General features: G+C 31.8%; 1 protein-coding gene across 1 annotated transcript; it reads left to right on the forward strand.

Moving 5' to 3' along the window:
• The first annotated feature begins 834 nt into the window (after nucleotides 1-834).
• LOC21389151 (homeobox protein knotted-1-like 1) lies at nucleotides 835-15,786 on the forward strand. Its single transcript, XM_024173371.1, has 7 exons — nucleotides 835-1,207; nucleotides 1,373-1,495; nucleotides 1,787-1,931; nucleotides 2,636-2,931; nucleotides 15,102-15,203; nucleotides 15,344-15,478; nucleotides 15,640-15,786. Exons 1-7 carry the CDS (start codon nucleotides 947-949, stop codon nucleotides 15,784-15,786), a joined length of 1,209 nt encoding a protein of 402 aa, XP_024029139.1. The 5' UTR covers nucleotides 835-946.
• Nucleotides 15,787-16,181: the final 395 nt, after the last annotated feature.

Below are 16,181 nucleotides of genomic sequence, written 5' to 3' on the forward strand. Positions count from 1 at the left end.
ATTTTTTTTTTTTTTTTTGAAATTAGAGATTAGCCGTTTTGGAGGAAAAATTAAGAGTTCCTCAATTTAAAAAAGTTTTTCACTTATGATGTGTACATAGGGGGACCAATTCACAGCAAAAGACTAGAATTAGCCTCATTAAATATTCATCTAGAAGAAACGGTACAAATTTTTAACTTTATTTTGAATTTGACCAATATTGTAACAAATTTTAAAGTTTAAAAGATGAATTGTCAAAATTAAAAATTGAAGGACCAATTTGTCAAAGCCTAAAGTTGAGGAAGTAGTCGTATAAAAAAGCCAAAATACGAATATCTTAACCCTACGAGAACACCATCTTTGTTCCTCGTGTCCTTTTTATCCCATTGGAGGGTTCGGGTCAAGTTAGCGTGAAAAGAACAGGAGAAAGAAAAAGGTACAGTACCACTGGTAGTAATGTACTATGCACATGCACAATATATTTATGAAAAAGAAAAAAAAAAAGAAGTATGCACGAGATGGAAAATTCAAAATATACGGTTCTGAAACTTGTGAGGTAGTTCCATACATTATAGTTGCAGTCTCAGGTCAATAATATATTATCGTAAAGTAGCAGCTAATTGTCAAGTCACACACTGCAACATTGTTGCAGAGAATTGAAGAGACTGAATACGAGGCTTCTCTTCAATCCTTTCGTTCTTGTCAAATCTAGTACTGTTTCACTTTCAGTCCTCTCTCTCTCTCTCTCTCTCTCTTCATCTTATCTCTTTCTTTCTTGATCTTCTACTTTTGTTTACTGTGGTTTCTCTATATCTCAGTGGAAAAAAAAAAAAAAAAAAAAACTGATCCCTTTTCATTATTTACAACATATTTTACTGCTTGTTAGAGAGTTCTACGTAATAATGGGGTAGATGTTAATTCGTCTAATTCGAAGCTTCTCTCTCTAAGGTGTAATTTTGGGAGAGATATGGAAGGGTTTTATGGCAGTACTGTTGATCAGATCGAACATATTGTAACAAGCACAGGGAACACTTCTATGTTCTGTGGTCCACTGTTTGATGATGGTGGTGGTGGTGGTGGTGGTGATGATCATGACGATAATGATCAGGGGCTTAAGTTTGAAAAAATGGCCTCGGATTCAGAGAATACCTCGGATCTGATCAAGATCCAGATAGCCAAACACCCTGGTTATCCTGATTTAGTCGCTGCATACATTGAATGCCAAAAGGTCATTACACGGAAAAGAAACTCTTTCATTTTAGACACCAAATAGTAGGTTAAAATTAGCTTGTCCGCAAAAAAAAAAATAAAAAAAATAAAAAATAATAATAACAAATTCTATCAAGTTTCTGTATTTATTAATTCATTTATTATTTTTGGAGGGTGTTTGTAGGTTGGTGCACCACCGGAGAAGGTGTCACTTCTTGAAGAAATCAGGCGAGAGAACCACACCTTAGGCTTAGGCGCCGGAAGCAGCAGTCAAATAGGAGCTGATCCAGAACTCGACAATTTCATGGTATAAATTTTCATTTAAAAAAAAAAAAAGGATTATGACATATATGGACTAAAATTATTAAAATTTTGAGCTAAATAATATTGTATCATGTATATAATTCTATTCCATTTAATATACAAGAAATGGTCTTGGATATAAATTATAAATGAACTTAAACTTGGATATGTGCAATAATTATCTCTAATGATTTAATTTATTGAATGTTTGAGTGGGGTTTTCTCTTTTCTTTACTTTCTTTTTTTCCTTTCTTTCATAATTGGAATGAAATTTCTATTTTTTTTTTAATAAAAGGAATCGTACCGTGAGATTCTTCAAAGATTCAGGGAGGAACTATCCAAGCAGTTTAATGAAGCAACCGTGTTCGTTAGCAACATTCAGTCGCAACTCAACAATCTTTGTGAAGGAGCATTTACCAAAATCTTGGATGATCACTCTGGTACGCACATTTTCTTTTTTCTTTTTTTCTTTTTCCTCTATTTGTAATTTTTTAAGTGTTTTTTTTTTCCTCAACAATATTGTCTTCCATGTCCACATATATAATTCTGCTCTACTTCTAGTGCTCTTAAACTAGCTAGAGTTAGAAGATAATGACATGATCAATGGTGGAGAGTATAAACTCTCATAAAGTTTTTCCTACCAACAGATATACATGAAATATTGCTACATAATTTACCATATATATATGTGAAGTGTTTTTATATTCTTTTTAAATGGTGAGTTACACTATGAATTCGAAATCGAGATTGTTACCGACTTATTTTACCGACACTTAACTAACTATCAATGAGTTGATCTAGTGATAAGGATACATTTCTTTCTTCTCCTCCCAGATTGCGTCTAGGGTTCGAAACTCCATAACTCTAATTTAGGACCCTTCCCCAGTCAATTTATTGAGCGGCGTTGGGGTGTGGTGACATGAGTGAAAAATATGCGTATCCTTCAAGTAGATTGAGTTAGATCATTTCCCTTCTATTGGTAAGCTTCTGGTTTTTGCAAGGCGACGGAGGGGATGAGGAACGAGATAATACTAATGATCCTCTTTTTTGCTAAAAAAAAAAAAAAAAAAAAAAAAAAAAAAAAAAAAAAAAAAGACACTTAACTGACTTGCTACAAATAATTATATCATGATCTTTTGATCAGATCATGAAGCGGCCGGAACAGATTCGGATGATCAGAAGGAGATTATGGCGCCTTATGGGGAAGTTGACAATGAATTAGAACGTCCGGAAAGCTGTGAGCAGGATAGTTATGGTGTGGGTGTTGTAGGTGAGCAAGCAGCAGACATCAAAGAAATGCTACTGAGGAAGTACAGCGGCTATCTTACCATGTTGAAGACTGAATTTCTCAAGAAAAGAAAGAAAGTTGAGCTTCCAAAGCCTGCAAGGGCAACTCTTCTAGAATGGCGGAACGATCATCACATGTGGCCTTATCCTTCGGTAATTACAATATTCATAATGCTCTCGTTTAATTCCTATACATGTTAATTGCAGAAAAACTAGATTTATTTATTTTTTTTTCAAATGCTATAAATAAAAAGAAAGTGTTTTTGTTATTATTATTTTTTTAAGTAGTGAGAATTTGCTATAAATAAAACAGCGTGAACTTAGGCCTTTGTTAAAATTAAAACCCTATGCTTTTATCACTTCTTGACAGCTCAAGGCTTTGAGAGAATTTGGTAAATTAACATTGTAGGAAATCCTGAGTTTAAACCTCTAATTATACATTCTAAAATTGTTATCACGTATTGGGAAGAAAAGAAAGAAGTGATTGGAATAGTGGATAAATTGCAAAACTTATAATAATTGTTTGGTATTTGAGGATAAAATAGGTCGATTGTGGAATTCACTCTAAGTTTAAACGTTCAAAACTAATAGAGGATTAAAAAAGTTGGAAACCAGTACCAAATATATTACGGATCTCTTACAGTAGGGACTCCTACAAATATTGTTTGTTTCTGATTGTTAAATTTAATAAAAAAAAAATTACATTAAACTAAAAAATTATATAAGACAAATAATTTTTTATTAAAATTTGACGGCTAAAAATAGAAAATTATTATTTTTTTAATACCTATTTGGCTAAATTAATTAGTAATATATTTGGTACTGTTGCTTAATTCCTTGAATAGTTAATTTTTCATGATTAATACCGTTGCTTAATTTGACACCGTATACCGATATAATGAGTATCATGATATCGGTATAATTTGATAGATGCTATTTGGTTTCCTTTTGGCAACAGGGAAACGACAAAAATATAGAGCCACAGAAAAAAGTGAGTGAGTGGAAAAGAAATTTGAACCAAAAGGGGAGAGTGTAGCCAGGTCAAGATATTGAGATGGAGAAATGACGACAAGGATTACTATTTTGATATCGCGGCAAACTTTCCCATCCTCAACGTTGATAGAAATCTAAACTTATTAGAGCATCTCTAATATAATATTAAATTAATATGTTTATGTTAAATTTTAACGTATATTTATTTCGTAAAAGATTTGACACCAAATATAACATATATAATACTTTAGCAACTGGTTGTTATTAGTAGATGTTTTAACTTCTTATTGAATCATATTATAATATTTATATTTTTAAATTTATTTTAAAATTAAGAATTTAATTTACAACTTTTAAAGATTAATTATTATAACAAAAAATAAATATAACATTTAAAATAATATTATATATTAAAGTACAAAATAAAAATAGCAGATAAGTATATATAATATTTGAAATAACATTATATACTGTAGCACAAAATAAAATAACACATTTATTATGTTATTTATTTGCGTCAGATTTTGTCGCTTAATCTTTACATTCACGTGTCAACTTGAGTAAACTAAGCCCAAGGGTCGTCAAGTCAAGACCCGCTAGGGGTAAAACGGTAATTTTCTTGAGGATAAAACCGTCAACTAACTTCACGTCATTTCAGGTCACTTCGATCAAATCCGAATTCTTAAGAAGACTAGAGAAAACTTTTGGATGACCCAATTAGGCTAAGAAGATGGCCCAAAAGTCCAAGTAGGAGTTAAAGTAACCTTTAGGTGAATTTAAAATAACCGATTAAGTAATTAAGTCAGGGTGTTGGAAAATAATGACATCGAGTGAGCAGTAAAATTTAAAAAATTTAATCAACGTCAAAGTTAATTAAGAACATATTCATGATGCTATATAACATAAATACTAAAGATCTAAATCATACCTTTTGAAATGTAGAAAACTGCACGTCTGACAGATCAAAGCGTTCCAAACAGCAACTGGAAGAGCCTCAACCAACTAGTCTTCTTTGCTATTCTCGTTTCCACGATCGGAGTGTGGGTGGACACACATCATTCAATCTCCTCTCGGTATTCTTGATCTCATTCCAATCACAAGAGAGCCAAAGAAAAAATTGTTCTTGAGAATTAAATAATTTTTCCTCTCAGGAATCTTTTATCAATAGCCTCTAAAAAGTCTCTCTAATGATCTACTGAGTAATGTGACTTGATCGGCTATTTATAGTGTTTAGGAAGTCATACTTCCGTAATAATTAGGTTTCTCAAAGTCTTAATCGCATCCAGAGTCAATTTTACCACGTCAACATGCATTTTCGTTACAACCGGTCGACCGGTGATAGAGACGTTATAACTCACCGGTCGACTAGTCTTCACTAACCGGTCGACCTGTCTGCAATGACGAAAGTTGTTTTCCTAGTTTTTCAACACGGAAAACTTGCATAGAGTCTCAGTTTTGATTCAAGCAACCTAATAAAGAAATTGCCTGATCAAAACAGTAATATAATAGTCTTCTCATATTAAACAACTCTTAAAACAATAATTCAACCAATTTATCTAGAATTAATTTATCAATTAATTCACCCAATAAATCACCCATGAATTAACTTTGAACCTCTTTTACGGAAATAACACACGTTACCAATGTGTAGGACATACGCCGTATCGTTACAGAAAATTATGTGAGCTAGCAAAGGGACCCGATGGACATATATAAATCAAGCTCCTATAATCACAACGCTACTTGTAAACCAACAGGTCCGTTTCTTGGTTATAAAACTCTAGTGGCTCTGATTAGCTCTAGTCGATGACTCAATATATTAGTGTATCATCCCCATAGGATATCCATAATCGACTTGAGGTCAAGTTTCGTTTTACCTTCCCAATTACATTTATCTTATGTTCCATTATCATGCCATCGAAAAAATACTATTCGTACCATAACAAACAGTAAACCATTAGATAACACAGAGTAGTCTAATGGCCGAGCGCTCGTATTTTTCAATCTACTGATAATGCATAAGCTATGGATTCCACTATCTATGAATAACGAATCTACGCATACACGAGTCATACCCCTAATGTACCGGCAAGCGTACCTTTTGCATAATGTCATGATGTCACCCTTTAGTACATCAAAGGATAAAAGTCAAGCATACGGGTTCATCATTCATCTCAGGATTAAGATGACAACATATAATTCATCAAAAGTGAATTATTTTATTCAAACAGAATTATTAATTAAAACAATTCAACTTTGGTCCGATCCAATATAGATTTCACCATTAGAAACTATATCAATGTCTCCACCCATGGAGTCCCACCTCCGACGACCAAGACAAGCCGTCTCCGTTAGGAAGTAGACAACATAACAATCTTAACGTGAATAAAGCGCCCAACTTTATTCCCTCGATTGTGGATCATAAGATTTAGACCATCATCTTTAGATTCTTGTCCTTTAGATGCTTGTCTTCCGCATGTTCTTTACATTACATGCATGACCTAAAGATTTAGAATGACAGTCTCAGACTTTCAGTTTGCTTATCATACATTCAATTATTATGAACATAAAGAGGACAATACATAGATATATGAAATAAACAAATCTTTATTAGTAGTCAAAATGTCTCAAAGAATATTGTTACATTTATTCCTAAGGGCATAAACGCTAACAAAGGGACTATTGATAAAGTAAACCATAGGTTAACCACTAAGGAAGTATACTAGGTTATGTGGTTAAAACCTTACCTCAAAAGCCCAAACCAACCTTAGAAAGGTTTGAGAAATGGGCCCAAGTAAATCTAAACGATAAGCCGATGGGAAATTAGAAGTAAACCTATGAGGAATTAACTTAAGATAAATCTCGAGGCTATTAGATAATTAGTATAGTTAAAACTCAATCAGGCAATTAATCAGTTAATTAATGTGATTAATTAATACGGCTATTAACTATAGCAAGTCGAATTTAAATGGATAATTAAATAGTTGATCAATAAATTACCCATAGAAGGTAAAGAAACTAATTAGCAAGAAAAACATGGATAATTAATTAATTATTTAGTTTAATTAATCAATTATTTATGAACAAAAGTTAAAGTGAGAAATTAGCAGAAATAATTAACCTAATTGGTTAATAAAGCTAAAGAAGAAGCTAAGTGATTAATTAGTGAAATTAATTAGTTAATTCATATGATTAAATTTAAAAGAAGAAAAATTAACCCAAATTGGTTAATAAAGATCAAGGAGGATTATCTAACCAATTAATAAACCTAATTAGTTTAATTATTTAGAAAATGTAATTAAATTATAGAGAAGGACAATTAATTAATCCTAAGGAATGTCAATGAGACTAAATTCATAAGACTTAATTAAATTAAGTGAAAATCTCGGTAATGAACTGACAGCCTGTTGTTAGTACCAATTGAATACAGAACCACTGTGTTACAAGGAAAGTTTGTTGTGGGTAATTGCTAAGTGTTGACGCCTAGGTAAGTACAAACCTCACCTACAACATGAATTGTTTTAAAATGCTTTTGCTTGAGAAACTTGCCTGCTTGATTTTACTGCATTTATTCTTAGTAACATGAATGATGATGTGTTTACTGTATGCATGCCTCTTGTTCAAAGTATATTAAAATAATTACTTTTGTGACATGATCATAATCACATGTTTACTTTAATAAGAGGCTAAGGTAATAAAAAGATAAATTCAGTGTCGCGCCACCTTCTAACCTTGGGGGATGAGAGGTTGAAATTCCTCCGACCCTTGGTAGCCTTGAGGGGTGGGAGGTTAAAATTTCCCCGTCTCTTGGCAATAGGAGTTTAACAAGATAAATTAAGGGCCCGTTTAGTTTGTTGATTCGAGTTGAGACGTGATTTTATGTGAGAGCTTTTTACTATAGCAAAAAAGTTAGATGTGACTGTTTCTGAGAGCCTTTTACTGTAGCAAAACTCGAATTCTAAACTCGAATTGGTGAAATGAACGGGACCTAATTATGACCATGAGATAGTCGGACTAAATGTTTGGGTTGCTCTCTCAGCTCCTCGCGGTCATAGGCATTTAGTACTTGCACAAGGCCCTAATTATAATAAATGGGACATTTCATAACAAAGCATAATTGGCCATGCATTCTTATTTCATGATGTTATGTCTGAAAATTATTTTTGTGAGGAATATTTATAGGGATATTTACATTTTATACCCGGTGTTTTGGGTTTATTAAAATACTATACCTTCAAATTAGATTTAATACTCAAATTTATACCTTTTTACAGTCAATCCTCGATTTTGAGCATAAAATACCTAAAGTACCCTTAGATAAATGTAGAAAAAGAAAAAAAATAAAAAAACTTTAAACTTACTTAGAAAGAACAAATACAATTGAAATGACGTTTTTTGTGTTTTTATTTTTTATTTTTTTAATATTGGAAAGCTTTAGTTTTATTTTCTCTCTTTTCATAAGAATAGTTTTGTCATTTTAAAGGTCAAAATCAATTATTAACTGAGATAGGGGATTGATTTGTATATTAAATCTAATTTGAAAGTATACATTTGATGATATCAAAAACCGAAGATATAGATTTTGAATAAATCTAAAACATATGGTATAAAAATATAAATATCCCATATTTATACTCGCTGAGTTTTGACTCACTAAGTTATTAATGGGTTAAATTTGGTATATATTTTCTTTATCCTTTCAAGTTATAAGTTTCAAAAATATGTTACCATTTTTAGCATTTTCGTTAGTAATATCTAGATATAATTTTCTATGCTAATTCCTTCTATATAAAAGGCACTTTTTTTTTTTGTTTTTGAAATTATATAGAAGTCACTATTGATGTTTCTGAGGACCATAAAATTGCAAATTGATAGATTAAAATATGTGTCATGCATGTATTGTAATGCTAATTAGCAGTACTACTAATGCTATATGTAACAATTCCCTTTCTATAGATAGCGCTACAATTTTTTTTTTATTTTTAAATAGCAGTGTGAGAACTAAATGTATGCCCTGTCAGAAACCTTTCAAGTACAATACTAATACATAATCATTAAGGTTTGTTGAACCACCGCAGACGTTCTAATTAATCTTCTGTCAATTATTAGTAATTATTTATTACCAAACTGCTAATCAAGTCGAAAACTTCATAAGCACCTAATATTATTATATTATGCTTTTCGACGGCATAAGGAAGAAATGAACAACTACTTCCGACTTTATCAAAATCATTGGATCAGCCTTAAAGTATTAATAAATGTTTAATTTATAGATTTAAAATTATAATTTAAAATTATTTTTAATTTAGATATATTTTTATAAAAAAAAAATATTATAACGAATAATAAATTATAAATTATAATTTAAATTATGTCACAAATTATCATACCAAACACTCAATAAATCATGCCAAAGTAACAACACGTCCAAGGAGAGATCTCCACAGAAAAGATTCCACAACATTATATAATATATATATATATATAGGCGTACTCTCTTTTTTCAGGTGGACAGGTTATAGACCTGGAGAAATTATGATTATTTTATTTATATGAGGGGGTATAAGGGTATTTATGGAGCATATATAAGATGAGAAGGAGCTTTTTTTAATACGCAAAAAAGACAAGGTAATTATTTTCAGATAGCATGCTTGCTTAAAATGGCGATAAAAAAATGAAAAAAAAATGATTTCAACGCGTTGTAGGGCGCCAATGACCGAGGGTGTCAAAAATTGACATATTTATGTTTTACCTTTCAAAATAATTACATAATTTTTAAGAATTAATACAACATGCGGCACAAATTTTTTTATGAATATTCTATTTTTTATGATTTTTTTTATTTTTCACTTTCAAAAAATAAAATAGAATAAAAATGACGTCAAAAAATTTAAAAATTTTACAGACACGATCCTTACATTTTTCTGAGCATGCATACGAAAAATTGCCCTCAAAAAATGAAAAAAAAAAAATGATGTCAAAAATCCACCCAGTGCGTGGGGCGCCCAACTGCCGGGGGTGTTAAAAATTCACATTTTTAATTATGTTATGCATTCTAAAATTAATACATGATTTTTAAGAATTAATGCAACAAGCAACACTATTTTTCTTATGAATATTCTATTTTTTTTTATGATTTTCTCTATTTTTCACCTTTGAAAAATAAAATAAAATAAAATGAGGTCAAAAAATTCCAGAATTTTACAGACACAATCATAAAATTTTGAAATTTCATTGACACGATCCTTACATTTTTCTAAGCATGCCTGCAAAAAATGGCCTTAAAAAATAAAAAAAAAAAACACTGTAAAAAAGCATCCGACCCACACAGTAGGGTGCCCAGGAGCCGGGATGGGACAAAAATTCACATTTTTATTAAATTTTTGCGTACCAAAATTAATACACAATTTTTAGGAATTAATGCAACAAGCGGCACAAATTTTTTATGAATATTCTATTTTTTATGATTTTCTGTATTTTTCGTCATTGAAAAATAAAAAAACATAAAACGACGTCAGAACATTCTAAAATTTTCCAGACACGATCCTTACATTTTTTTGAGCATGCCTGCAAAAAATAGCCTCAAAAAAAGAAAAAAAAACGCTGTAAAAAAGCATCTGGCCTGCGCAATGGCTTCAGGGGCCGGAATGGGTCAAAAATTCAAATTATTATTAATTTTTTGCATTCTAAAAGTAATACACAATTTTTTAGAATTAATTCAACAAGCAACACCATTTTTTGATGAATATTCTATTTTTTATATTTTCTCTATTTTTCATCTTTAAAAAATAAAATAAAATAAAAACGACGTCAGAAAATGCTTACATTTTTCTGAGCATGCCTACAAACAATGCCCTCAAAAAATGAAAAAAAAAAGCTACCAAAAAGCATCCCGCCCGCGAAGTGAGGCGCCTAGGGGCCGGGATGGGTAAAAATTTCATAATTTTATTAAATTTTTGCATTCGCACATTAATACACGATTTTTAGGAATTAATGTAACAAGCGGCACAATTTTTTGATGAGAACTTTATTTTTTATGATTTTCTCTATTTTTCATCTTTAAAAAATAAAACAAAATAAAAATGACGTGAGAAAATTCTAAAATTTTGTAGACATGATCCGTAAATTTTTTTGAGCTGCCTATAAAAATGGCCTAAAAAAATGTAAAAAGAAAAACTTTGTCAAAAAGCCTTTGGCCCGGGCAGTGGGGCGCACGGTGGCTAGGATCTTTCTGAACTTTTTGACGTTGTTTTTATTTTATTTTAATTTTCGAAGTTGAAAAATACAAAAAATCATAAAAAATAGAATATTCATCAAAAAATGGTGTCGGTTATTGCATTAATTCTTAAAAATCATGTATTAATTTTAGAATGTAAAACATAAATAAAAATATTAATGTTTGAGTCATCCGGACTCCTGGGCCCCCCACGGGGCTAGACACTTTTTGGCAGTGTTTTCTTTTTTTCATAAGTTGAGGCCATTTTTTGCAAGCATATACAGAAAAATGTAAGGATCGTGCATGTAAAATTTTAGAACTTTTTGACGTCGTTTTTATTTTATTTTAGTTTTCAAGGTCAAAAATGGTGCCGCTTATTGCATTAATTCATAAAAATCATGTATTAATTTTAGAATGTAAAACATAAATACAAATTTTAAGTTTTAACCCATCCCGTCCACAGGGCGACCTACTGCGCAGGCCGGGGCTTTTTCGCAGCGTTTTCTTTTTTAATAATTTGAGGCCATTTTTGTAGGTATGCTTAGAAAAATGTAAGGATCTTATTTGCAAAATTTCACAATGTATTGACGTCGTTTTTATTTGATTTTATTTTTTAAAGATGAAAAATAAAGAAAATCATAAAAAATAGAATTTTTTGTCAGTTTGTCAAAACGAAGTTGTTTTTATCATCAGTAGAAAAATGACATATCGTTTCACTCTTGAATTTTTTGAAATGACATCGTTTTAACGCATCAATAAAAATGACATTTCGTTTCGTTTGTCAAAGTTTTTTGTCTTTTTTGTCAAAATGACACGTCAGTTTTTAGACAAAACGACACTTCGTTTTACATTGGAAGAAAAATGGCACGTCATTTTTTGGAGGACAAAAGGACACGTTGTTTTTTCATGGGAAGCAAAATGACACGTCATTTTTTTAGACAAAATAACATGTCATTTTTTAGAAGACAAAGCGACACGTTGTTCGTTCATGGGAAGCAAAACGACATGTCATTTTAATTGGAAAAGAAAACGACGCGTCGTTTTATATGTGAAGAAAAACGACATGTCATTTCTGATGGAACGAAAACGACACGTCGTATTACGTGGGAACCAAAATGACACGTCAGTTTAGATATTAACCAAAACGACACGTCGTTTCTTATTTGAAGCAAAACGAAACGTCATTTTTTCATGGGAAGCAAACATGAGAACAAAATGACATATCATTTTGTAAGTCAATACAACACGTCATTTTTTAGACAAAACGACACTTCGTTTTAGAAAAATGTAAGGATCGTGTCTAAAATTGCAGACTCGTTTTTATTTTATTTTAGTTTTGAAATACAAAAAATAGGGAAAATCATAAACAATAGAATATTCATAAAAAAATGGTGCCGCTTGTTGCATTAATTCCTAAAAATCATGTATTAATTTTAGAATGTAAAACTTAAATAAAAATGTTAATGTTTGACTCATCCTTTCCCTTGGGTGCCCAACTGAGCGAGTTGGGTGCTTCTTGACAGCTTTTTCTCTTCTCATAATTCGAGGCCAGTTTTTGCAGGCATGCTTAGAAAAATGTATAAATCGTGTCTGCAAAATTTTAGAACTTTTTGACGTCATTTTTATTTTATTTTAATTTTCAAAGTTGAAAAATATGAAAAATCATAAAAAAAATAGAATATTCATTAAAAAATGGTGTCGCTTATTGCATTAATTCCTAAAAATCATGTATTAATTTTAGAATGTAAAACATAAATAAAAATATTAGTGTTTGACTCATTCGGACTCCTGGGCGCCCTACTGCGGGGGCCGCGCACTTTTTGGCAGTGTTTTCTTTTTTCATAAGTCGAGGCCATTTTTCGCAGACATGTAAAGAAAAATGTAAGGATCGTGTATGCAAAATTTTAGAACTTTTTGACGTCATTTTTATTTTATTTTAGTTTTCAAGGTCAAAAATGGTGTCGCTTATTGCATTAATTCATAAAAATCATGTATTAATTTTAGAATGTAAAACATAAATACAAATTTTAAGTTTTGACCTATCCCGTCCACTGGGCGACCTACTGCGCAGGCCGGGGCTTTTTCCCAATGTTTTCTTTTTTAATAATTTGAGGCCATTTTTGTAGGTATGCTTAGAAAAATGTAAGGATCTTATTTGCAAAATTTCACAATGTATTGACGTCGTTTTTATTTGATTTTATTTTTTAAAGATGAAAAATAAATTAAATCATAAAAAATAGAATTTTTTGTCGTTTTGTCAAAACGAAGTTGTTTTTATCATCAGTAGAAAAATGACATATCGTTTCGCTCTTGAATTTTTTTGAAATGACATCGTTTTAACGCATTAATAAAAATGACATTTCGTTTCGTTTGTCAAAGTTTTTTGTCTTTTTTGTCAAAATGACACGTCAGTTTTTAGACAAAACGACACTTCGTTTTACATTGGTAGAAAAATGGCGCGTCATTTTTTGGAAGACAAAAGGACACGTTGTTTTTTCATGGGAAGCAAAATGACACGTCATTTTTTAGACAAAACAACATGTCATTTTTTAGAAGACAAAACGACACGTCGTTCGTTAATGGGAAGCAAAACTACATGTCATTTTAATTGGAAAAGAAAACGACGCGTCGTTTTATATGTGAAGAAAAATGACATGTCATTTTTGATGGAATGAAAACGACACGTCGTATTACATGGGAACCAAAATGACACGTCAGTTTAGATATTAACCAAAACGACACGTCGTTTCTTATTTGAAGCAAAACGAAACGTCATTTTTTTCATGGGAAGCAAACATCAGAACAAAATGACATATCATTTTGTAAGTCAATACAACACGTCGTTTTTTAGACAAAACGACACTTCGTTTTGGAAAAATGTAAGGATCGTGTCTAAAATTTCAGAATCGTTTTTATTTTATTTTAGTTTTGAAATACAAAAAATAGAGAAAATCATAAACAATAGAATATTCATAAAAAAATGGTGCCACTTGTTGCATTAATTTCTAAAAATCATGTATTAATTTTAGAATGTAAAACTTAAATAAAAATGTTAATGTTTGACTCATCCTTTCCCTTGGGTGCCCCACTGAGCGAGTTGGGTGCTTCTTGACAGCTTTTTCTCTTCTCATAATTCGAGGCTAGTTTTTGCAGGCATGCTTAGAAAAATGTATGAATCGTGTCTGCAAAATTTTAGAACTTTTTGACGTCATTTTTATTTTATTTTAATTTTCAAAGACAAAATACAGAAAATCATAAAAAATAGAATATTCATTAAAACATGATGTCGCTTGTTCCATTAATTCCTAAAAATGATGTATTAATTTCAGAATATAAAACATAAATAAAAATGTTAATGTTTGACTTATCCTGGCTCCTGGGCGCCCCACTACACGGGTCGGGTGCTTTTTGACAACAATTTCTTTTTTCAAAATTCGAGGCCACTTTTTGCTGGAATGCTCAGAAAAATGTAATGATGGTTTTGCAAAATTTCAGAATTTTTTACCGTCGTTTTTATTTTATTTTAATTTTCAATGACGAAAAATATGAAAAATAAAAAAAGAATATTCATCAAAAAATTGTGCCGCTTGTTACATTAATTCCTAAAAATCATGTATTAATTTTAGAATGTAAAACATAAATAAAAATTTATAACATCTAGTTAAATTAATTGAGATTATATAATTTTATCCGGTGGTTAGTGTTAATTAATATGAGATTGGTGAAAGATTCTCAGTTATAATTATCACGTAAATGACCTTAATCCTTTAAAAATGATTGTTTTAAAATTGACACTGTTATCCCTCGAACAGTTTTAAGTGTTGGTAACTAATTTTTTAGAATATAAATAATGGGTTATTCCATACTCTATTCAAGTTTGACGTTGAAATCTAATGATCAAATTTGCCTAGAAATTCTAAATCTATTTTTCCCTTTTTTTCTTTTCTTTTTCTTTCTTTTTCTCCTTTTTCTCAAATTATCTCTCTTTCCCAAGTTCACTCTCTATCTCTCTCCACGCCAGCCACCTACCACTGATGAGATTCCGGTGTCATTTTGCGACACCGCCCACACCATCGGAAAGCTCTTGACGAGCTGAGCACGTTGACATGTGCAGGCCCTCCAACTCCTCCGAACGAAGCCGCAATTGCCAGTCGAAGTTCTGAAAACAAACAAAATTTCTGATCGCGGTATCTCCTCTGTTCGACATCCAATCAAGGTGATTCCGGTCCCTATGGACTCAGCTTGATGAGACGAACAAAACCCATGTCATCTAACCCATCGATTCTCACTGGAGCACCATCGTCGGAGCCACCCATTTCGCATGCCGTGCCTACTTTCTGTTGTCCACTATTCTAGCGGCCATTTTTGACACCACCAGTGCCATTGGACTCAGAGAATGACGTAGAGCAAGAAGCAACCCTCAGCTGCCCAAATCCACTGTCGTTTGCAGGAGATCGGAGCTCGCCGTCGTCGCCGTTTGGGCGGAGGGTGGTTCTGATGATCCAACCGTTAGATCGTCATGATTTTGGTGTCTAAATGCTCATAAGATCATGGGTAATAAAAGCCATCAACCAATTTTGAGATTCCAAAGTCGAAGAATGGAGAACCAAGTCACCAAAAATCTTTGAAGTTGGCTGTCCTGATTTGTGTAGTTAGATTTAGAATTTTATGAAATTGACTACACCATTGATCTAATAAGGGTCGATTTAGGAGGAGTAGAACCCAAGTCCACCGCGGAAATATGCTCCAGTAACTTCGCCGCTACCGGTGGCTGGATTCCGGCGAGTCTCAGTTCTTGAGGTTCTCGACGTCTGATCGAAGATCTAAGACCATATCCTAACTCGTTTCGACGTGCTGAACGCAACGGTGACCTCCGTTTGTACCAATTCCACTCCGTTAAAAAGTCTACCGGTACTGTGCACGTAGATTGAGGCGAATCGAATGGATTCGTTGAGGTTCAGAGTGAGCCGTGGAGCTTCAGGAATAGAGATTTGAACAACGTGAAGTTATTCGTAGACTAAATGGCCAAGAGGTAGGATATTCTTACCCATTTTCTTAGCCTTTTTTAAAGTGTTTTGTGCTATGTAAATGTTTTTAAACATAAAAACATGTTTGATATAGAAAATTATTTTAAGACAATAGCTTCTTCATTGATATTGATCTCATAATGGACTGATTTAAAATTTTAATGAAT

Source organism: Morus notabilis, unplaced genomic scaffold (assembly GCF_000414095.1).
Source record: "Morus notabilis unplaced genomic scaffold, ASM41409v2 Scaffold1623, whole genome shotgun sequence".
In the NCBI taxonomy this organism is placed as follows: domain Eukaryota; kingdom Viridiplantae; phylum Streptophyta; class Magnoliopsida; order Rosales; family Moraceae; genus Morus; species Morus notabilis.

What these genes read in the sequence shown, in the direction of transcription:
- LOC21389151 (XM_024173371.1), top strand. Translation starts at nt 947, where the DNA reads ATGGAAGGGTTTTATGGCAGTACTGTTGATCAGATCGAACATATTGTA. An exon ending in CATACATTGAATGCCAAAAG is followed by an intron (nt 1,208 to 1,372) that starts GTCATTACACGG and finishes GGGTGTTTGTAG; the next exon opens with GTTGGTGCACCACCGGAGAA. An exon ending in AATCTTGGATGATCACTCTG is followed by an intron (nt 1,932 to 2,635) that starts GTACGCACATTT and finishes TCTTTTGATCAG; the next exon opens with ATCATGAAGCGGCCGGAACA.